Source organism: Berghia stephanieae, chromosome 2 (assembly GCF_034508935.2).
Source record: "Berghia stephanieae isolate SIO BIC M18660-M18661 chromosome 2, UCSD_Bste_1.3, whole genome shotgun sequence".
Classification (NCBI taxonomy): domain Eukaryota; kingdom Metazoa; phylum Mollusca; class Gastropoda; order Nudibranchia; family Aeolidiidae; genus Berghia; species Berghia stephanieae.
Genome location: NC_088361.1, coordinates 18345839 through 18369838, shown reverse-complemented (window position 1 = coordinate 18369838; position 24000 = coordinate 18345839). Strand labels below are relative to the sequence as shown.

Below are 24000 nucleotides of genomic sequence, written 5' to 3'. Positions count from 1 at the left end.
TCATTTCTTTGTAATTATTTAACGAGTTATTTTTATCGTGCCAATAACACAACGAGCTTGCGAGTATGTGATATTGCACGATAAAAATATAACGAGTTTAATAAATACAAAGAAATGAAATAATACGTTTATTCCACTTCTATAAATAACATTTGTAACTAAATGGTTTGGTATTAGTAATTCTATTCACCATAATTTGTATCTTTCTCCTTCTGCTTGAATGACAATTTAACCAAAAAACTTTATAAAAACGTTGGATTTGTATTCATGCGCACCAAAAGATTATTTATAATTACCAATCAGCTGTCTTTTTACACCTAATTTCACACCTAATATTCTGCAATCGTTGAATAACATTTTTCTTCAACGCGTTCAAAGCATTATTCAACGATGACGTATTTACTAAGAAATGATAGAGTTTTCCAATGAGGGGGCTGGAATGATGGCTGATAGGACACAACCCTCAAGTGTCCAGGATCAGTGAGGGGATGAGATTAGCGGAAGAGTAGCGCCCCTTGATTGGACGTCACCCATAGTCTGTGACGTCACCGGCGGAAAGGTTATTAGAGAGAGAACGTCATGTTGGTTGTGCGCATGCGTCTCTCGTCCGCCGGTGACGTCACAGACTATGGGTGACGTCCAATCAAGGGACGCTACTCTTCCGCTAAGCTCATTCCCTATACATGCAACTGTAAAAGTATAGTTATGTATACTTATGTTGTTAATGATAACTATGTATAATTATTTTGTTAATGATAAATATGTATATTTATGTTGTTAATGATAATTCATTCATCGAAAATAAACTATAACCTACATAACAATGATTGGGGAAGGGGGGGGGGGGGGTTCCCTCAGCTGGTAGAGCATTCGCTTCTCACGCAAAGAGATCAAGATCGATCCCGGGTGCAGTTGAGATGTTTTTCTGACCCGCCTGTTTACCCAGCGGTGAATGGGTAGCTGGGTCTAACAGACCTGGGGAAAGTACTTTGCCATGCGATAGACTAGTTTCTATCCAAAGGATAGCAAACAGTTGCTATTGTCCGTTTCACGCTAAAGAAACCGGGATAAACTCCGGCTACATAGGCCTAATGGTTTTGAAGGACTACTTTTTTAAAACAAAACGATTAGATTAATACATTATTTCTATTATCTCTTTCGTTACAGAGAATGGTTAAGAAGTGGTGTGACCTTCGGGTACGAGTGATAGTGCTGGCGTTTGTGGCTGCCGTGTTGATCCTGCAGCCTCTGAGGACAGTGGTCATGTCGCCCTTGATTCCCGTCACCTGGGCAGACACCGACAGCTTCCACCTCTTCAAGGTCATCCACGACTCCCAGAATTTCGAGGTGGACGTATATCCGAAGCAAATTGACAGGGAGGTCTATTCCAAAGTCCAGGTGAGTGTGGCCTTGAGGTCTTCTGTCTGGGTCGATTCCTGACCTCCCATAGTGGGCAGAGAGGCACTTAATGTGTCTTCTATCCCCCTATCTCGATGGGGTTGCTGACCTCCCATAATGGGCAGGGAGGCATTTACTGTGTCTTCTATCACCCTATCTCTATGGGGTTCCTGACCTCCCATAGTGGGCAGAGAGGTACTTACTGTGTTTTCTATCACCTATATCGATGGGGTTCCTGACCTCCCATAATGGGCAGGGAGGCACTTACTGTGTCTTCTATTCCCCTATATCGATGGGGTTCCTGACCTCCCATAGTGGGCAGGGAGGCACTTACTGTGTCTTCTATCACCCTATCTCGATGGGATTCCTGACCTCCCATAGGTGATAGGGAGGCACTTACTGTGTCTTCTATCCCCTTATATATGTTTTCAACATGCTTTCTGCCTTTGTCTTGGAATGAGATTACTTGGTTTTGTCCAGGCCCTGGCCGGATACCCTAGCTGGGAGGGAAACAGTCAAATGTTTGCGAGAATTTTGGGATATGATATTTTATGTCTTGTATAAATCATCTCTCTGTTATGCATTGTATTATTTTTGTTTTACATATTTGTAAATATTTGAGTGTGTTCCTCTTAGTGGGAATATGTGCTAGTGTCTGGATGAGACTTTTAGTGATCTCAAACTAAGTACACTGATAGTACTCTTGGAATCTACATCTGTTTCCTATTTGAACCAATTCCCCTTTTACTTGGGTGCTTTAATTGTAATTTTAGAACTGTTTACTATCCCATTTTCTTCCTATTTATTGGCGCTGATACGACCTAAATTCATTGCAAACGCCTCAAAATACTTACAAACAGTATAAGACAGGTCTTGTTGTGGAATGACAGTCGTCTTTGGACCATAAGGTCTCTGGTTGAGTCCTTGGAAAAAGGCTCTTTACTTACATTCTCCCATCGTAATCAGGAGTATATTGAGTCCCCAAATGATAACCGCGTTGCCTCTAACTATTATATATTGCTCTTCTTCTTCTTCTTCTTCTTCTTCTTCTTCTTCTTCTTCTTCTTCTTCTTCTTCTTCTTCTTCTTCTTCTTCTTCTTCTTCTTCTTCTTCTTCTTCTTCTTCTTCTTCTTCTTCTTCTTCTTCTTTCTTCTTCTCTTCTTCTTCTTCTTCTTTTCTTCTTCTTCTTCTTCTTCTTCTTCTTCTTCTTCTTCTTCTTCTTCTTCTTCTTCTTCTTCTTCTTCTTCTTTCTTCTTCTTCTTTCTCTTCTTCTTCTTCTTCTTCTTCTTCTTCTTCTTCTTCTTCTCTTCTTCTTCTTCTTCTTCTTCTTCTTCTTCTTCTTCTTCTTCTTCTTCTTCTTCTTTTCTTCTTCTTCTTCTTCTTCTTCTTCTTCTTCTTCTTCTTCTTCTTCTTCTCTTCTTCTTCTTCTTCTTCTTCTTCTTCTTCTTCTTCTCTTCTTCTTCTTCTTCTTCTTCTTCTCTTCTTCTTCTTCTTCTTCTTCTTCTTCTTCTTCTTCTTCTTCTTCTTTTCTTCTTCTTCTTCTTCTTCTTCTTCTCTTCTTCTTCTTCTTCTTCTTCTTCTTCTTCTTCTTCTTCTTCTTCTTCTTCTTCTTCTTTCTTCTTCTTCTTCTTCTTCTTTTCTTCTTCTTCTTCTTCTTCTTCTTCTTCTTCTTCTTCTTCTTCTTCTTCTTCTTCTTCTTCTTCTTCTTCTTCTTTCTTCTTCTTCTTCTTTTCTTCTTCTTCTTCTTCTCTTCTCTCTTCTCTCTTTCATCACCTCTCCTTTATTTGTTTTCTCAATATGAATATAAAGTTTTAACTGCCTTTTGTAACTGTCTATCATCTTTTGACGAAGGCGAAAGGCCGAACCCTCAATTAGTTGTCTAATTTTCTGATCCAAACTAATTTCTCACTACTTAAACTTACATTATTTCCTGGATTTTTTTTCTCTCCATTCCTCAGGCCAACTTTACTCAATTCAAAACGCTGATCAAACAACAAGAGGGAGCCTATCCCGAGTTCACGAACTATCTGGAAAGTCTGAAGGAAATGCCCCAAACAGATGAAGTCAAGCAGAAGACGGAACTCGTCACCAAATTCCAACCCATCCTAACCCCCGTGGAAAAGGCCCAGCTCTTATTCGCGTTCGGAGTGTTCATCCACGCTTGTCGCGTTGCGGATTTAACCTTCTTCATGCTGGAGGCATCGCTAATGGGCATCATACGTCATCATGGCATGATTCCCTGGGATGATGACATCGACGTGGTCATGAACGCCAATCAGTGGCGAAAAATTCGTGACGTCCTCGGTAATATCCAAGGGTTCGAACTCTATACCCCCGGAGACAGCCAGTGGAAATTTTACATGAACTCGGCAGCTTCCTTCCCCGATAAACCATTCAAGTTTCCAAATTTGGATATATTCTTCTACAATGAGGACGATACCCATATTTGGGCAGTGACAAAGGGATTAAAACACGATCTAGTCTATTCCAAGGCCGATATTTTCCCTCTGAGTTACAGATACTTCGAAGACTTTCTGGTCCCCGTGCCATGTAACCTTGACCTCGTGGTTCACAAAGGTCATGACAAGAATGTCTGCATTACGCCGGAGTACATCCACAAAACCAACGAGCCTCATTTCTATTCGGGGAAAACGGCTATTCACTGTAGACAGTTATACGACCTGTATCCCTTTGTGTTTCTCAAGCCAATATACAGGCGTGGCTGTAATGAAGAACACTTAAAGGTAGGCCCTAGAACAATTCAGAAGAAAGTGTTGCCCGAAGGATGTACAGCCTATTCTACACTGAGAGCGTTTCATTGAAGAGATTATTATATTCTGTTTACTTGTAGGTAAACTTCTCTGTTGTCGCCATCAACCATTTGTTTAGTCACGCCTCCAAATATCATATTTATGCTTACACATTCCGAAGACAATCTGCTGAATTATTGTATGTCAACATGCGAGAAGAAATTATGTGTACCAAAAAAATCCAAAGTTTACATGTTTACGTTCGTAAACCATTGGATTCCAATTCTTTACAGAATAAAGATGGACATTTATAGTTGTATTTATTGCTTCAAACTCTTCAAAACTGAAAAGCAATTGGCATATATACTGGTCAGGAAAAGCCAATCAAAACTCTGGATTAGAGGTGCATTGCACGTCATCAAAACTGGGCTCACTTCAGCCAATCAAAACTCCGGATTACAGGCGCATTGCACGTCATAAAGACTTAATTCGCGTTCAGCCAATCAAAACTCCGGATTAGAGACTGAATTCACGTCAACCAATCAAACATAAGACTACTATGGACTTACTTCAGATCAACTTACAAAACCTACATAATGTCTGAGGCAGTGAGTTACTCAACGAAAATGGAATATTGTTCACTCATCAAATATTCCACAGTTTTGATTGTCAACACGCTTTTGCAGAGATTGGAATATTACAGATATGGCTTGGGCTGAATGAAGGGGTCAGTGAGTTATCACGAATCTCATTCCACCACTTAGTATCCAGTTGTCAGACTAGGAATGAGTTTATTGGCAGCCTTGGTTAACTTATAATCTAACATTAGTACTTGTCTTTTGACGTCATTCATAGTTTAGTGCATCCCTTATCGGGTTATATCGTTTGTAGTGCTCAAGGAAACAAAGGCTTTCATTGGTTAAACTATTGAATACAACTCACGATTTGTTTTCTTTTATTGTCTGTCCTTGCCGTTTGACGTCATTTTTGGTCAGTGTGTAACCATCATTAACTTATAGCCTGACACTAAAATCCAGTCAGAGCCACATTTTGACGTCATTTTAGAAGCCCGCCCAGTGAGTTGTCTTTAGTAGTGGTTAAGGAAACAAGTGATCCCATTGGTTGAACTGTTGAATGCAACTCACGTTTTGTTTTCTTTTGTGGCCAAAGACGTATCTTTTGACGTCATTTCTTGGTCAGTGTCAGGCCATGAGTTTACGAAGGCAATTGTCAGTGCCAGGCTATACGTTGACGACGGCCACGTTCTAATCCGGGTCTTCAGTACGGGAGAGAGTTTATTCGTAGCCTTCTTTAACTTGTAGTCTTAAAGTAGGTCCTGTCTTTTGCCTTCAATTTTAGGTTTGTGGATCGCTTAATGAGTTGTTGGGGGAAAAAAATGATGCCATTGGTTGAACTATTGATGTCACAAGGTGCGTTCGCAACTCGCAATGGATGCGAAGGCCGCTTATGACCTTAAAGTGTGGAGAGGTAGACGTGGACGTTACAATCACCAACAGAACAACGTATCTGACAAGAGAGCCATTATTATTTATTTAAAGTAAAAGAAAGGGGAACAGCTCATAGTTATTGAGCAAAACAGAATAACATTGAATATATTGACAGGAAAATTCAAAAAATACAGACAAGTAAAAAGTATTAAAGCAACATAAAATCTATACATATAAGTTTTAACCAAAATAAACTATACTTCACCCAGGTTGCAACCGTTTCATTAATTCCCACTAAAATGAAATTATTAATTACATATAGGGTCAAAATAAACTGTTCATATTCCGAAAGGAGAATAAAATTAATTAATAAAATTGTTCACACAGGGTGCGGTGTTCCAGCCTGTTCAAATCCAAAATTGTTCCAAAATAAAACACATAGATCGAGTGTTACTTCCTCATCTTTACAAACGTCACATTGTATTTTGTTCATATTTCTCAAAAATCATATTGTTCAAAAGGGTTCAAAACACATTTACCGGGCGCTATGTCCTAGCCCCGTCAAAATTACAAAGTTCAAAGATGCAAACGCATTTACCGGGCGCTATGTCCTAGCCCCGTCAGCTCTTCACTATATTAGAAGATAGATATAGATATATTAGTAAAAATGAAATTAACATAGACACAATGATAGCTTAAGTGATCAATTAGTATTTACTTAAAAATAATTCATTTAACTGAGGTCACGTTCTCAATTTCAACACAATTAAACTCAATGAATTAATTATTCACTAAAACAATAAAACTGTATATTATTTTAAACTTTAAGATAAGTGAAATAATTTTACGATATTAATCACTTAATCACTTGATGATTACTCAGCACATCAAAACAATATTATAAATTTTATATATTCTCACCGAGCACAAATTACAAAAACACAATATCGCTTAGAGCCCATAACCGGGTACGATATACAAAATACTGGCCATATTAGGCCCACTTCGGCTACAATACAGCCTAAAACACAATGCTGGCCAACACACAGGCCCAACACATATCGCCTGAGAGCCCATATTCGGATGCGACATAAAATACTGGCCACTTTGGGCCCTTTTCACTGTGGCTTCAACATAGCCAAACAGAATTCCAGCCAACACACAGGCTGTACAGGTCTTCCTTCTTCGACCTCAAATCGCAGACTGCCAGTTGAACATCGACCCAAGCCGAAACATAGGACAGGGTATCTAACGGTATCTCGGTTGATGCATAAGATTGATGAGGGTGTCTTAACACTGATGGAACATGATAACCCTCCGTTCTTTCATTGCCTTCATAGTATACACCACCCACGGCGAAAACAAGGGAGTCCCTATTCCAACACCCATCCTACACTCATAAATCATTTAATTATATGGGTTGCATTCTACCCGAGACCTTGGTGGGTATGACAACTATCTCCCTTTGTTACCTAGAAGGCATTTCTTTACATCACTCCCCACTGGAGGACAAAAATCCCAAATTTTTGATCAAATCTAAGAAATGCCTGGCCACTAAGGCAGCCGAGACAAAAAGTCTGGACCATGATTGTCCGAACCTTTCACAGACATCAACCGAAAACGATACTGGTGGAGCAACTGTGACCATCTCATCAGACGACCATTTTCTGACTTGGCTTTGTTGAGATACAACAAAGGAGCGTGGTCAGTCTCCACAATGAATTCTCTGCCCATAAGATAGCTGTTCAAACTTCTGACAGCCCACACAAGAGCTAAACACTCTTTTTCAACAACTGAATACCGTTGTTCTCTCGGTAACAGTTTCCTACTGAGGTAAACAACTGGGTATTTACCATCACCATGTTCTTGCATAAGAACAGCACCAACACCTGTGTCACTGGCATCTGTCGATACGATAAATGGTTTATCGAAATTCGGAAGCCGAAGAACTGGAGCCTGAGTGAGGACATTCTTGATATACTCGAATGCTCGGTCTTGAGGCTCTCCCCATTGAATTCGATTTGGCATCCCTTTCCTTGTGGCATCGGTCAGTGGACTGACTATCGCTGAGAAATTTGGAACATACCTCCGGTAAAATCCGGCTAATCCCAAAAAACTCCTCATCTGTTTCTTGTTTTCCGGTGGTCTAGCACCTTTGATAGCTTCCACTTTATCTATGGTCGGCTGCAATGTTCCACTTCCAATGCGATGCCCGAGGAACTCGACATCACTAAAACCAACTTGACATTTTGATGGTTTAGCTGTTAATTTAGCATCTCGTAGTCTTTGAAGAACTGACTCGATAGCATGAAGATGCTCTCGCCATGTCTCCGTATGAATGATAATATCATCAATATAGTTCTTTACATGTGGTAGGTCACCAACCACTTTCCTCATCATACGAGAAAATGCTGCAGGGGCGCACTGCAGTCCAAAAGGAAGAACGGTAAATTGCATCAATCCTAACTCGGTGGCAAATGCAGTCTTCTCTTTAGACTGTTCTGACAAGGGCAATTGCCAATATCCTTTTGTCAAATCAAATTTTGACACGTAATTACATGCGGTACCTATCTCTTGGAAGAGATCATCTAATCTTGGCATTGGTTCAGCATCAAACACTGAAATATTGTTCAGTGCTCTGAAGTCCACGCAATATCTATTGGTGCCGTCTTTCTTTTTCACCACCACAGATGGTGAACAGTAGGGGCTGTTGGAGGGTTCCACAATACCAGCCTTAATCATCTCTTGCACTTCCGCCTTGAGAGTGCTTCTCATTGCTTGTGGTACAGGATATGGTTTCTTCCGAATTGGACAATTCGAAGATACCTTGATGTCATATGTATATTTATCCGTTCGTCCTGGGACATCTGTCAAGACATCCTTGAATGATGACAATAAATGTCGTAATTCATTTCTTTTCTCCCTGTCTAATTCTTCACATACGACCACGTGGTCTATAAATTCTGTTTGTTGAAGAGATGGCATTTCTAAATTCTTGAGAGTCCGCATGACATCTTCGTCATCGTCATCTTCATCGTCAATAACAGCTGCCACGGCACATTGAAGAATTCCACTTCCGTTTATGTCCGCGGTGCTCCGGTCATAGTACCGTTTCAATAAATTTGCGTGGTACGTTTTCTTTGAAGTACCAGTCTGTATTACATAATTATTATGTCCAACTACACGTTGAACTTCAAATGGACCTTGCCATTTCAATTCAAGTTTGTTGTGCTTTGTCGGGAGCAACAACAACACTTTGTCACCTTCTTTGAAGTTGCGCATCTTGGCCTTTCTATCAAAATATGCCTTATGCCTTTTTGAGGCCCTCTTTAAATTTTCATGGGCCATATGGATAGTAGTCTAAAGTTTTTCTTTTAGGTCTACAACATATTGGTATGTTGTCTTTACCTCTTCGTCCTCAATAGACTCCGTCCAAACTCTCTGAGAATTGTCATCGGGCCTCGTACTGGGCGACCGAACAACAATTCAAAAGGGGAGAAGCCCAAGGACTCCTGTGGTGCTTCACGATAGGCAAACAGGGCCGCATTGAGATATCGATCCCAATCTGACGGTCTCTCTGTAGCCAATCTCTTAAGCATCCCTTTGAGAGTGCCATTAAACTTCTCCACCAGCCCATTACACTGAGGGTGATATGGACTTGTGGTAAGTTGTTTCACAGACAGTAGTCTACAGACTTCTTTCATCAAATCTGAGGTGAACTGTGTACCTCTGTCACTTAATATCTCTTTTGGTATCCCGTCCTACTGAAAATGTCGACGAGGCCTTCCGCAACTGTCGCGGTTTCTATGTTTTTCAAGGCTACAGCTTCCGGGTACCGTGTGCAGTAATCTACCACAGTAAGCATGTAGCGATTCCCTCTATTTGATGCAGGAATAATTGGTCCTACCAAATCTACCGCTACACGACTAAATGGTTCGTCTATCAGTGGAACTTCAGTCAGAGGCACTTTTGGGGTCATTCCTTTTGCCGTTGACCTTTGACATTGGTCACACGATCTACAGAAGCGGGTGACGTCATCCCAAATGTTGGGCCAGTAGAAATTACTGAGAATGCGCTCAGTCGTTTTCTTGGCAGCGAGATGTCCAGAGAGTATGGACTCATGAGCTAAACGCATCGCTGTCTCTCGCAAATCTTTTGGGACCATGACTTGTCTAATCACGTCACCGTGTTCAATCTTTGGTGATTGAAAATATCGTACTAGAACCCCTCTATCATATTCAAACCAACTTTTATTATTGGCACCAGTCTTTTTCACTTCTTTCGTAACTGCTGCCTCTCTCGCACATTTCAATGTCTCGTCTTTGGTCTGTTTTTCTTTCAAAACAGCCTTACTAACACCTGTTTCCACTGAGGGGGCAGTGATCAATGGTTTCATTCTCTTCTCTTTTTGTGCCCTCGTCTGTGCTGCTTGAGCTGAGTGCTCACAATCATTTCTCATGAGATTCTCGTGGACTGAATCAGAGTGATCGTCATATTTTATTGGCGTTCCTGGGCATTTGACTCCTGGTATATTTCCCAAAATGACGTCATACAAAGGTGAGGCCATTTCTAGAGCCGTCACTCTTCCCTTGTAATATGGACAATCAAGCCACGCTTCAGTTAGTGGGGCACTCACAGTCTTCCCATCAGCTAGACTGACCTTCACTCTCTTTTCTTGTTCTTTCTTTTCTCTACTCACAAGGCCTTTTCTAATCACAACACAACTACTGCCACTGTCTCTCAACACTTTAACTCTTTGTCCATTTATCCAACCAATGGCGACCGGCATACCTGTCGTCTCTATCGCGTGTCCCGAACATGCTGCGGACACCGTAATTAATTGTCAAAATTCTTTATTTTCCCTCGGCGCTTGACGTTGAGAGTTAGTGTTGTTCATGATACCATTGTTAGCAACATGATGTTGTGCATTGTTACAACACGGCAGCGGTTCTGGGGTATTCATAGCCGCTACTCCACAAGTCTTCTTATCAGTATTCTCCATCCTTTTTCTTTCCCAGCACTGCTCAGTGGAGTGGTACCTACGACCACAGTATCCACATTTCGTGTCTCTTTGTATTGCAGAGATTTGTGGTCTGTTCTTACAATCCCTCTTCAAATGTCCAACTTTAAAACAGTTGTGGCATCTAATTACTGAAGTAGGTGGTTTCATGACAGGTTTGTGACCATCTTGTTGTTTGCTTGGAACCTTGTCGTTCTGATATGACACAGTTCTTGAGAAAGCGCCGGCAGTCCCGTGCGCTTCGACATATTTCTCTACAGTGTCGACTACTTCTATAGATGTATTTGGTTTCCTTTCCTTCAGGAAAACCACGAGCTCCTTGTTACAAACATTTACGAGCTGTTCTTTAACAATCAAGTCCAAGATGTCCTCAGGCTTTGTTCTATCCTTGCCGGACATAGTTATCCACTTTTCCAGATATGTGGATATACGGGTTCGAAACTGACCCATCCTTTCTCCTATTTCTGGTCTACTTTTACGGAAACGCTCTAAGAAGCCGTCTTCCGTTAAATTGTAGCGTTTCAATAACGCGCACTTTACATTATCATACTGGGTAGCGTCTACCTCGTCCAAGCGAGTGTACACGTCCAACGCATTGCCTCTAAGCAACGCCGACAAATGAATCGCCCAATCCTCTTCTCTCCATCGATTTACGGTTGCATATCTTTCAAACCTGAGTAGATAGCTATCTATCTGATCTTTCGATTCATCAAAATATGGCAGGTGAGGACTTTTAGCTCCACAACTGCCAGTCGAGGGTTCACTGGGGTTCGAACCGGGACCACTGAATTTTCAATTTTTAGGCGCTCTAGTTCCAGCTGCCTTTCAACAAGAAGAGCTTGTTGTTTCGTTTGTTCTGCGACTGCATCACGCTCTTTCTCTTTCTCAAACCTCTCTCTCTCCTTTTCCTCTCTGTCCCGTTCCAACTTTTCTTCCACCCACACTCTCAGTTCGTCGCCATGTAAACCCAACTTTTCCCCACATTTTAACAACCGTTCCACATCCATAATGACAAAATATTTATCGCAACGTACTTAAAAAAATCGATAGATTGAATAATATAAAAAGAGAAGGATCAGCTAAATGCAGATAAAAATCTACCCAGTATACCTATTGTCAAACAAACAATAGCAAAATCAGTAATAACAGCTGACGCTTCGTCAGTTCAAAAAGTTAAAACATCAAGCGATGACCACTACATTATACCAAAACAACATTATCTAGACTTTAATCAAATTAAAGTATTAAGGCCCTTCACACTGGCCTTTCATAGTTCGTGGTTCACTCCCTTTATGAACAAAACAATAAGTAGCGATACGCCGCGCGTACCCTACAACATCAGTGTAACCTTGTTACGCCTGAACAATTACGTGATATCATTTCACTCACCCAAACTATAGCTTTACATTACAGACAGTACATAGTCGTTAAATGATGAGAAGTAGCGCCTGAAATTAGATCTGACAGCCCAACCCCCTGATATGCATCAGTACAGGAAGCGACTCTAAATCCCCACAACAATAAGAGGCATTGACTTCTCAGAAACGAAGGTGTCTGTTGATGTATAACGTCAGACCACCAAACCACACAATAAGAAATCCTGCTCGCAGCGCCAATTCATGTCACAAGGTGCGTTCGTAACTCGCAATGGATGCGAAGGCCGCTTATGACCTTAAAGTGTGGAGAGGTAGACGTGGACGTTACAATCACCAACAGAACAACGTATCTGACAAGAGAGCCATTATTATTTATTTAAAGTAAAAGAAAGGGAACAGCTCATAGTTATTGAGCAAAACAGAATAACATTGAATATATTGACAGGAAAATTCAAAAAATACAGACAAGTAAAAAGTATTAAAGCAACATAAAATCTATACATATAAGTTTTAACCAAAATAAACTATACTTCACCCAGGTTGCAACCGTTTCATTAATTCCCACTAAAATGAAATTATTAATTACATATAGGGTCAAAATAAACTGTTCATATTCCGAAAGGAGAATAAAATTAATTAATAAAATTGTTCACACAGGGTGCGGTGTTCCAGCCTGTTCAAATCCAAAATTGTTCCAAAATAAAACACATAGATCGAGTGTTACTTCCTCATCTTTACAAACGTCACATTGTATTTTGTTCATATTTCTCAAAAATCATATTGTTCAAAAGGGTTCAAAACACATTTACCGGGCGCTATGTCCTAGCCCCGTCAAAATTACAAAGTTCAAAGATGCAAACGCATTTACCGGGCGTATGTCCTAGCCCCGTCAGCTCTTCACTATATTAGAAGATAGATATAGATATATTAGTAAAAATGAAATTAACATAGACACAATGATAGCGTAAGTGATCAATTAGTATTTACTTAAAAATAATTCATTTAACTGAGGTCACGTTCTCAATTTCAACACAATTAAACTCAATGAATTAATTATTCACTAAAACAATAAAACTGTATATTATTTTAAACTTTAAGATAAGTGAAATAATTTTACGATATTAATCACTTAATCACTTGATGATTACTCAGCACATCAAAACAATATTATAAATTTTATATATTCTCACCGAGCACAAATTACAAAAACACAATATCGCTTAGAGCCCATAACCGGGTACGATATACAAAATACTGGCCATATTAGGCCCACTTCGGCTACAATACAGCCTAAAACACAATGCTGGCCAACACACAGGCCCAACACATATCGCCTGAGAGCCCATATTCGGGTGCGACATAAAATACTGGCCACTTTGGGCCCTTTTCACTGTGGCTTCAACATAGCCAAACAGAATTCCAGCCAACACACAGGCTGTACAGGTCTTCCTTCTTCGACCTCAAATCGCAGACTGCCAGTTGAACATCGACCCAAGCCGAAACATAGGACAGGGTATCTAACGGTATCTCGGTTGATGCATAAGATTGATGAGGGTGTCTTAACACTGATGGAACATGATAACCCTCCATTCTTTCATTGCCTTCATAGTATACACCACCCACGGCGAAAACAAGGGAGTCCCTATTCCAACGGATGTCTACCAAAAGAGCGGAGAGGCATACCATAAGAGCGGAAAAACACGTACCAAAAGAGCGGAGGGAGTGGGCACAGGTGCGGCGCCCGATATCAAAGAAATGTACAAGATTACTGTAAACCTTATTTTTATTTATTGTTATTTGTTTGCCTAGTGTGTGGAAAAATCCCCCTCTGCATTTTATGGGCTTGGGACCAACACACAACGATATCTTTTACCGCTGTGAGGCTGCATTAGGATTTTTATTTGAGCTGAGTGTAGGTTAAAAATTGGTAAAATCTTGCAAGGGAAACTATTTACAAGGGTCTGTTGATAAAACTCATTGCCTTCACAAACTCAAATCTGGATCTTTGGCCTGTTTTTTTCTCACTAACGAGCTGTGCAACTTTCTGGTCTTTGGGCTGTTTTTTCGATTCTGCTTTTGATCTCATCTTGATATATGTCGTGGCCTGGAATTTGATTAGGGCGTCAGTGAGCAAGAACACGTTCGGGTGGGGGGCATAGAACTCCTTGTTCAGCATCGAGTGGAAAGACTCTGCTGCGTTGTTCGTTCTTTTCTGGCCTTTGGGAACAGAGGCCCACAGTGGAGGTGGAAAAGGACTTGAAGGTAGTATGTATGTTTGTAGCAGATAATCGGAGTAGTGGATCAACTTGGTGTCGTCTGGTTGGCAACTCATGAGGTCCATGGCGAAACTGTCCTCAACCTCCGACGGATCCAAAGACGAAAGTCCAAAAGTGTAGGTCAGCCACTTGCCAACCTCATTTTTTGTTTGAAACTCATTTCCGAGTCCCAGCTGCTGGATTTTCCTGTGAAGAGCCTGTCCCAGATGGAAGTTGCACGCTTTTACAATGACGTCTGGAATCAACGTTTTAAGCGCGGTCATGGCTGCTTTCTCAAAGTCCATGGAAAACTGTCTACACTGGAGAGAAAGTGATCTCTCACGGCACAGGGATAGGATTGCTTTCCACATGTTTTTGTAGGTTTCTTGAGTTTTTGATGGTAGCAAGCAAAATACAAGTGGGCAGTAGATGCCATTACTCAGACAGTGGATGGAGTAGATCTGACTGAACTGGGGAGGACAAGACTTGAAAGTTCCGTCAACAAATAGCTCTTCCACATGTGCTGAACACAGCTCTTTCAAGTTGCTGTCTGTTGAGAAAATGATTATTCCGGTGCCATCATCATTATGCAGGACAAACTTTTCACCTTTTGATGTGGTTGGATGAAAGTCGTTGTTCAGTATTCTGTGGACGTCCTCTCGTGTTTTCGGCAGTTTTGGCAATTGTTTTCGTCTCTGCCTGTAGATAGATCTTCTTACGTTGATGATGTCTTTATGAACCAGGTTCGCCTCTTCCATTTGGAGAAGTTCTGATTTCATGATTTTTGCTGGTCTTTCTGACACATCAGCTTCGGCCCGACGTTTTACAGCAGCTCGAAGTATCGTCTTTTCTGTAGTTCTGTAGTCTCTGTCATGATTGTGATTTGTTACAGCTGTCAGCGTTGTGGTTACTTGTCCGTCTGTCTTTACTCTTGATTTGCAGCCTTTAACTGTGCATCGCCAGTACTTGTCCCCATGACTTGTAGCATAGTCCAACCGATAAGTGTAGTTATTTAGGACAACGCAGTCAGCTCCTTTTTGGGTCTTTGATATTTTTAACGTGTCCATACAGATGAGTTGAAGAAAGAATGGAAGCCCGAAATTATCTTATAATATAGAGTTTGGAAATCAAACTACACACACACACACTAAATAACCTCGCGGTGTCTCTAACAATGATAGGCTATGTTATGCCTACAATAAGCACGGACAAGAATCCCGAAATTATCAAAATAAAAACACACACTAAATCAACTCACACGTTTCTTACTCGGTACATGTTTTTCAAGCACACGGACGAGAAACACACTAAACTCACACACTTATAAACTCACATGCTTCTAAATCACTACATATTTTTCAAGCACACTCCCCGACAATTAAGAAAGATCGTAAGTACTAAGCAATGATCCTGAAACAGCTACGAACTTTTCAAACCCCACTGGTTTTTTTAAAGAGTTTACAGTAACCCTCCGCTCTTTTGGTATGCTGGCAAAATTACTATCTCCGCTCTTTTGGTATTTTCCTATTCCAACACCCATCCTACACTCATAAATCATTTAATTATATGGGTTGCATTCTACCCGAGACCTTGGTGGGTATGACAACTATCTCCCTTTGTTACCTAGAAGGCATTTCTTTACAATTGAATACCACTCAAAATTTGTTTTCTTTCTTGGCCATTGACTTGTATTTTGGCGTATGTTTTGATCAATGTCAAGCAATAAGTTATCGAAGACTCAAGTTTATTACAGACTGCCATGCAATAACCAGTAGAGATTTTTCCTTATTTTTTCCCCATCTATTGTAATTGTGGTTGGGGGCGACGTGACCGAGTGGTTAAGGCATTGCACTGTGACCCGGAAGGTCACTGGTTCTAGTTCTGATTAAGGCACATTCGTTTTTTTCTTTCCTTAGGCCGATTTTCACTTGGACAACATGGGTGATTCCTGTTGCCATCAGACATCTTGTTTGATGAATTGTCTATATTCCTTCGTGGAATGCCTAGGCGACGATATCTTATGATGTCGTGGCGAAAGGGCCGAATTTTATTTTTTTTAATTGTAATTATGGTTGATTATTAAAGCTGATCTGGTCATGGAGTTCTCATAAGTTCGATCCCTTTAAACAAGTCTCATTCCTTGATATTATGGTCTATACCGTGTGTCAAATTAGCCAGTTGGCTGGCGTACTTAGGAAAGACGAAGTATTGAAAAAATTAGCCAGAAAATTCGTCCATCAAATATCGATCGATTTAAATAACCGTCACCTTGGTATAAACTCTCAAAACTGGTAATTCGCAAGGTATTCCTTAGTCCCAGGTTTGGGAGTTTTTGCCAAGATGAGGGTCATTTAAATTGAAAGACATTTGAAGGACGAGTCTTCTGGCTAAATTTTTTGTAAACGTGTTTTTCTAGCGTACGGCAGTTAACTGGTAAATAATTGATGTTAGTCATTTATTTATAACAAAGTCACTATGTGGGGTTCCCGACCTCCCATAGTGGGTAGGGAGGCACTCGCTGTGTCTTCTATCCCTCTAAAGCTGTTTTCCGATTTGCCTTCTGTCTTTGTCATGGAATGAGATTACTTGGCTTTGTCCTGGTCCTGGCCGGAGTGATAGGCTGGGAGGGAAATAGTCAAATGTATAGTTATATTTTTTGAGAGATGATATTTTTTTTTCCTTCTAAACCATCTCTCTGTTATGTATTGTTATGCTTGTTGTTTTGAATGTATAATCTAATTATTTGAGTGTATCCCTCTTAGTGGGGACATGTGCTCGTGTCTGGGTGAGACTTTTAGGTGATCTCAAACTAAGTTCACTGATAGTGTGCTATTGGAATCTACACCTGTTCCCTATTTTAATTAGTTCACCTTTGTCTAACTTTATCTTGGGTACTTTAATCGTAACTCTAGAACTTTTTACTATTCCATTATTTTTCTTTTTACTGGCAAGCGCCGGAAAACCCTTAAAAATAAAAAAAAACAAAAACAATAACACACTGTTATAATTATAACATTCATGACTTGGTTATTTAGTTGGGTTGTGATATAAAAAAGACAACATGATCAACGTGTTAAACTTTGAATAGAATTTATAAATATTTTAATCAGAGAATGTAGAATCTACAGTTAAAGATGAGAACAACGAGAACACGATGTTTGGACCAAGCTGATAGTAGAGTTTCCTCTTTCCCCCTCAATCTATCTCCTATCTTAATCTCAATACTACTAAACAGGCTTTCTATCCTTGACTAAGAATGGGAGATGATTTCGGTGGTGTTACACTTCCAATGAAATAGGAACCAGGTCGTTGGTGTCACACTTTTCTTCCCTGTTAGCAGGTTTTGATAGTCGACTCCTCATTTGTTTTTATTAATTATGGGCGCCGGAAAGCACCGGAAAGTTCTATATCGATTGCCGGAGGATCAAACCTCTGAAGTCTCGATTTTCACAATCGGAGGATCAAACCTCTGAAGTCTACATACGGGCTTTGCACACCATGTTTTATTAAACTTTGGGCGCATCAGACCTCTGATGACATTTTTTACTCATCATCCAGTCGTAGCCTATTTTTCTGACGCTGATATTATGACCCAAAAGTGCAGCATTACGCTGTTCTTAAAATAAACTAAATATTGGCCTCTGTGTTTATACTTACTACTTACTTCATCCTCTTCGGGCCTTGAGGCACATAGGGCATCCACCAGACATCTCCATTTTTTGCGATCGGCTGTTTATAGTGTAAGGATTTTAATAATTTAGAAACTAGATATTGACCTCTGTGCTACGTGTGTAATCATTTTATTGATTTATAAACTAGATATTGACCTCTGTTGGTAGTGTGTAATAATTTTATTGATTTATAAACTAGATATTGACCTCTGTTAGTAGTGTGTAATCATTTTATTGATTTATAAACTATATATTGACCTCTGTGCTAGGTGTGTAATCATTTTATTGATTTATAAACTAGATATGACTTCTATGTTAAATGTGTAAGAATTTTATTGATTGTTTGGTTGATGAATATTTGAAAAGAAAACAGCCACATTCCGTCGCTTGCTTGGGTCCATTGTCTTCTCGCAGTTGTTTGATCTTGAACTTTACATGAAATAGCCACAAGGCATAATTATAGCTCGTTATTGATTTCCAGTAAATCTTTTGTTGTTGTTGTTTTTAATCACAGAGAACTGAACTTGTTTTTTGTTGAGATTCGCCCATTCAGGTCTTTTACAGTAAATATTTATTGACAAACTCAACAAAATCAATGAGATTTATTTATTAATTTATCGAAATAATTCAATGTGAGCCTTTTTTATGATCGTCCCTTACAAAATGTGTTAGACCAGTGAACTGCCGTATTCAGGAAATAACAAGTATTCAACAATTTGGCCTGAAAACTCGTCCTTCAACAAATATCCATCGATTTAAAGTGACTCTCATCTTGGCAAAAACTCTCAAATATGAGACTGACGGAAAACTTCTCAGAAGTCTTGGGTTTAAGAGATTTTGCCAAGATGAATTCCATTTAAATTGATCGATATTTGAAGGACGAGTTTTATGGCCAATTTTTTAAATACGCGGTATTCTAAAGTATGACAATAAACTGGTTAAAGAAGCCCCCCCCCCCCCTTTTCTCCCTCATCTCCCCCCCCCCCCCCACTTTCCCCCTCCTCCCCCTTTCCCCCCTCCCCCCCTTCCCCCTCCCCCCTTTCCCCCTCCCCCCTTTCCCCTCCCCCCTTTCCTCCCCCCTTTCTCCCCCTTCCCCCTTCCTCCCCCTCCCCCTTTCCCCCCTCTCCCCCCCCTCATTAAGTCCCGTCGTTTCCATTGTTGAAAGTTGTTTGATTAACACCTGAATTTGAATCGACTCTTTTTAAATATATCATCATATCGAACCGTGTGCACAAGCGTGACTTGTGAGCTGTGGGCGTTCACGTGGGAAAGAATTCATTGTTTGTCCGATTGATTTTTGGAAGACAAGAACAAAGGAGTAGGCCACTGCTTACCATGCAGTTTCCGCTATTCTCTTCTGCTCAGAATATAATCAATATGAATGAGGAGATTAACTTGAACCTTTTTTTTCAGTGAGTCTTTTCACAAAGCAAGATGTGGATGAGTGAATTTAAGTTTGTTGAGAGATCCACCCACACGCCCATGCTGGCATATTCCATAAATCAATATTCATTAATAAAATAAAGGTGACTATAAAACGAATTGAAAGGCAGTGTGTTGTTGAAATCGTCGACAAATGCAAGTCTTTGACACTTGAATTATCCAGCATGTAGTTGATGATTTTAGTTCTCTTTTAAGTCGCGTTTCGATTATACTCTATCTATGCATTATATTTTGGCGTTTTCACATGAAAGATCTGAAACAGTGAGGCTTCAATTCTCCTAATGTGCTTTGTGTTTCGTGTACCATCAAAGCGCTCATGGTCCAAAGATTGTGTGACTTGTTGTGTCGCATTCAAAATCCCGTGGGCTCTGCGAACGGGGATATTATATTCCAGAAGACTTTGATTAGAAACTGTCCGAATGACGTCCTGTCAATTGGTATTCCGTCTTGGTTTCTATGGGGTACTTTGAGCAGATTCGGGATGGGCATGAGATTGCAGAATGTCACCGGAATCTATTTATATACTCATCATCTCTCCTTCCATAAGGTCAAGGACATATATTATAATCGCGGTCTTGCACACTCGCTACGGTCTAGGACCGTCAGCTTTACGGAGCACCGTGTTCCAGTCTTTATATTGGCTTAATGGGGATCAACAGTCGTGACGTCACTTCCCTCGTAATGAGACATAGTAACTAAGTAACTGGTTCTAAACTATCGAAACAATGGCGGACGCCCTTATGAAATACTTCTTCGACAAGCATAAAAGTGTAACCAGAGGAGAAAAACATTAATCTGATAATGTTTTGACTTTTATACATTTCTGATCACATGACATGTGAAAAATGTTATAGCCAGCATAAAGAATAAAAAGTACCGATTTTCTTTGTTTAGAACGAAGCTGCTGGTTGCTGGGTGGACGTGACATCAGACTATTGAATCATATTGATATATTATGCGTAAATGCCGTAGCGAGTGATCAAAGAACAATGCTGACCTTCTCAGTCCCGTGGATTGGACCTTGAGACCTTTTGCATCGTACAACCCTCGCCTTCGTTAACTAAAAACCTGATACTGACCAAAATAAAATATTTAAAAATTCGTCATGAAAGAAGGCAAAATAGCACGTTAAAAAAGGTAATTGTGAGTTGTAAGCAGTAGCTCAACCAATGAAATCACTTGTTTCCTTAAGTACTTCTAACCACTCACATTTCACTTTCGTGTGATGACCATTGTCTTCTTTCGTGAATTATTGTTTTGGTCAGTACCTGGGCTTTGGTCTACGGAGGTCACGGTTACAACCCTGACGTAGCACATCTGTATAGACAGTTCGAAGATGACGTCACTCAGGTCTTTGTTATTGTTTTTTTTTTTTTTTTTGCCATCCGCGTTTATGAGTAATGCTCACTGAACTGTTTTAACCCGACTATAAACGTTCATGGATACGTACACACAATTTTGTGTGTTGGTCCGTTATACTTCCGGGTGGCAATGTTATGAGCTTCTTAGCCAAGCGTATACTATCTATAAATGACCGTTTATTCGCCCAGTAAGAGTGGGGCTTGTGGAAAGTCGATGGATGATTGTATAGCATCGTCAGCCCCATCGGTTTGAAAGGTGAAATAGTCTTTACATAGACGGCCTTGTTCCTCACTAGTCCCCACTATATTGTTTCCCTTTGACCTTTGACCTATGACATAGAAATGTTGCATGCGACGTGCACTTATTTGCAGGTCTGATAACCCAATTTATTATGGGTTCATTGTTGTAAAGAAAACTTTTTTTTTTAAATGATGCAAAATATCATCCATTACAATAATGATAATAATAATAATAATAATAATAATAATAATAATAATAATAATAATAATAATAATAATAATAATAATAATAATAATAATAATAATAATAATAATAATAATAATAATAATAATAATAAAAATAATAATAATAATAATAATAATAATAATAAATTAGGTTGCGAGGCCCATAATTGCGTTCGGATGTCAGACCTGCAAACATGTCTACGTCGGCTATATGATTCATCTTGTTCATTCCATTAATGTGTAAATGTTACAACATAATAGTAACTTTCATGGCAGCATTAACCATACCCACCTCGTAAAATAGAATTATTAAAAAACTTTATTTATGCTTAGATGGATGATATTTAATGAAAGAAAATTGCTTATGATATTATAATGCATTATGTTAATAAATATTTACATTATAAATTATAGATATTTATAAACAAGTACATATTTGGTCATTAACCTCTCTTTACAAACAAGTATGATTATTAACCCTCTCTTTATAAACATGTATGATTATTAACCCTCACTTTACCGAGTACCGGAAATTCTTCACATTCGTGATGATAGAATAAACATGTTTCTGATTCAGATTTGTTATATTATTTATTATACATTCCAAAAGTTGATGCCTAATGTTTAGTACATACACACAGCTGTAAAAACGTATCGCTGTTTTTTTTTTTTTTTTCAAGCTTATTTTATTGCGTAACATTGTGTATAATTTATAATGCGTTCTTCTTGCTATTGAGTTTTGTCGTTTTCATGACACTTGTGGAACAATTCTGAAAATGGCCGATAAGGAGATCGTAAATGGCCAGTTTGAATTACAATTGTTAACAGTTATTTGTTTACAGTTTCGAACTCCATTCTTTTTTCTTTCTGTTTTTTAAACATACTTTTGTGTAGATAGATATCTTTGTACATATTTCATCATGTTATTCTTTTTGAGAGTCTTGCAATGTTAACATTCCATTTAACGTGGGTGGAATTCCAGTCAGTCACGTGACACATTCCTCTCCTCCCCCCCCCCCCCGTCCCTCCCCCATGGGCCGAAGGAGTTTTCATCGGTCTACAGTCGTCCCAGGTTTGAAAGTTTTTGCTAAGACGGGGGTTATTTAAATCGATCGATATTTGAAGGACGAGTTTTCTGGTCAAATTTCTTAATATGATTACGTCAGAATTGTCCTTTTGACTATGCTGATGCTTGAAACCACTTGAAAGTCACACACTGACATCTTCCACCGTGCACAGGACGAGTTTTCTGGCCAAAATTCGAAATATACAGTACTCGCTAGACTCTAGCACGTCGAAATCCAATACAGCACGCTCTGATCTGCCTGGGTGGGGATCCTGACCTCCCATAGTGGGCAGGGAGGTACATACTGTGTCTTCTATCCCCCCATACCCGTTTTCCAATTGTTCCCTGTCATTGTCTTGGAATGAGATTATTTAGTTTTGTCCTGATCCTTGCCGGAGTTCCTTGGCTGGGAGGGATATACTCGAATGTATAGTTATAGTTTTGGGAGATGATATTTTTTTCCTTGTAAATCATCTCTCTGTTATGCATTGTATTATGTTTAGTTTACATATTATATTATATGATTGGTAAACATTTGAGTGTATTCCTCTTAGTTGGGACCTGTGCTTGTGTCTGGATGAGACTTTTAGGTGATCTCAAACTGAGTACTTTGGCGGTGTGCTCTTGGAATCTACATCTGTTCCCTATTTGAACCAATTCCCCTTTGTCTTACCTTTTCTTTTGTGCTTTAATTGTAATTCTAGAACTTTTAACTATCCCATTTTCTTCCTTTTTACTGGCGCTGATATGACCTTAATGTGTTGCAAGCGTCGTAAAACCCTTAAAAATAAATAAATAAAAATAAAAAGCTCTGATCTGCAATACAGCACGCTGGACCTGGATGATCAAAATTATTGCTTACCTCTCATGAGCATTGGATTTCGGAATCTCCAGATTCTAGCACGCTTTTTGGCGTCTCCCCAGAGCGTGCTATAATCCGGCGAGTATTGTACGTGTTTCAGAGTAGGGCCGAATAAATTGATCTTCTCTTCTTCGTGGACCCAGACTCCTTGGCCTCACATCTTTGTTGTTTGATTGATTGCCAGATCTCTGGGTGGGGATCCTGACCTCCCATAGCGGGCAGGGAGGTACATACTGTGTCTTCTATCCCATTATATCTTATCCAACAGGCTTTCTGTCTTTGTCTTGGAATGAGATTACGTGGTTTTTTTCCTGGCCCTCGTCGGAGTCCTGGCTGAGAGGGAAACAGTCAAATGCTTAGTTATTGTTTTGGGAGATGACATTTTTTTCCTTGTAAATCATCTCTCTGTTATGTATTATCATATTTTTTTAAATGTATAATGTAAGCATTTGAGTGTATTCCTCTTTGTTGGATTTTGTGCTTGTGTCGGGATGAGACTTATAGGTGATCTCACACTAAGTACTTTGACGGTGTGCTCTTGGAATCTACATCTGATCCCTATTTGTTCCCCATTCCCCTTTGTCTTACTTTCTTTTGGGTGCTTTAATTGTAATTCTAGAACTTTTTACTATCCCATTTTCTTCCTTTTTACTGGCACTGATATAACCTAAATGTGTTGCACGCGCCGTAACACCCTTAAAAACAAAACAAAACAAAAAGCAATCTCTTCTTCGTGGACCCAGACTCCTTGGCCTCACATCTTTGTTGTTTGATTGATTTCCAGATCTAAAACATTTGACTAATCTATCAAATTCAACGTGCACTTTTTGTCAGGTCTGATAACCCAATTCCTTGTCGGCGAATTGTTGTAATGGAAATCTTAAA

At 39.6% G+C, this 24000-nt stretch overlaps 2 protein-coding genes across 5 annotated transcripts in view; one reads left to right on the top strand and one right to left on the bottom strand.

The window, feature by feature from the left end:
• LOC144964425 (uncharacterized) overlaps positions 1-5716 on the top strand; it is a 100951-nt gene extending 95235 nt beyond the window's left edge. For all 4 annotated transcript variants that reach the window (XM_078898664.1, XM_078898666.1, XM_078898667.1 and 1 more), the window contains exons 2-3: positions 1168-1398; positions 3357-5716. In XM_078898664.1, the coding sequence (XP_078754790.1) occupies positions 1168-1398; positions 3357-4220 (1095 nt within the window). In that variant the 3' untranslated portion in view covers positions 4221-5716. The remainder of the gene's footprint in view (positions 1-1167; positions 1399-3356) is intronic.
• A 4723-nt stretch (positions 5717-10439) lies between these two features.
• On the bottom strand, positions 10440-11623 carry LOC144963891 (uncharacterized). Its single transcript, XM_078897837.1, has 2 exons — positions 11544-11623; positions 10440-11400 (listed from the first exon to the last, which is right to left on the bottom strand). Exons 1-2 carry the CDS (start codon positions 11621-11623, stop codon positions 10440-10442), a joined length of 1041 nt encoding a protein of 346 aa, XP_078753963.1.
• Positions 11624-24000: the final 12377 nt, after the last annotated feature.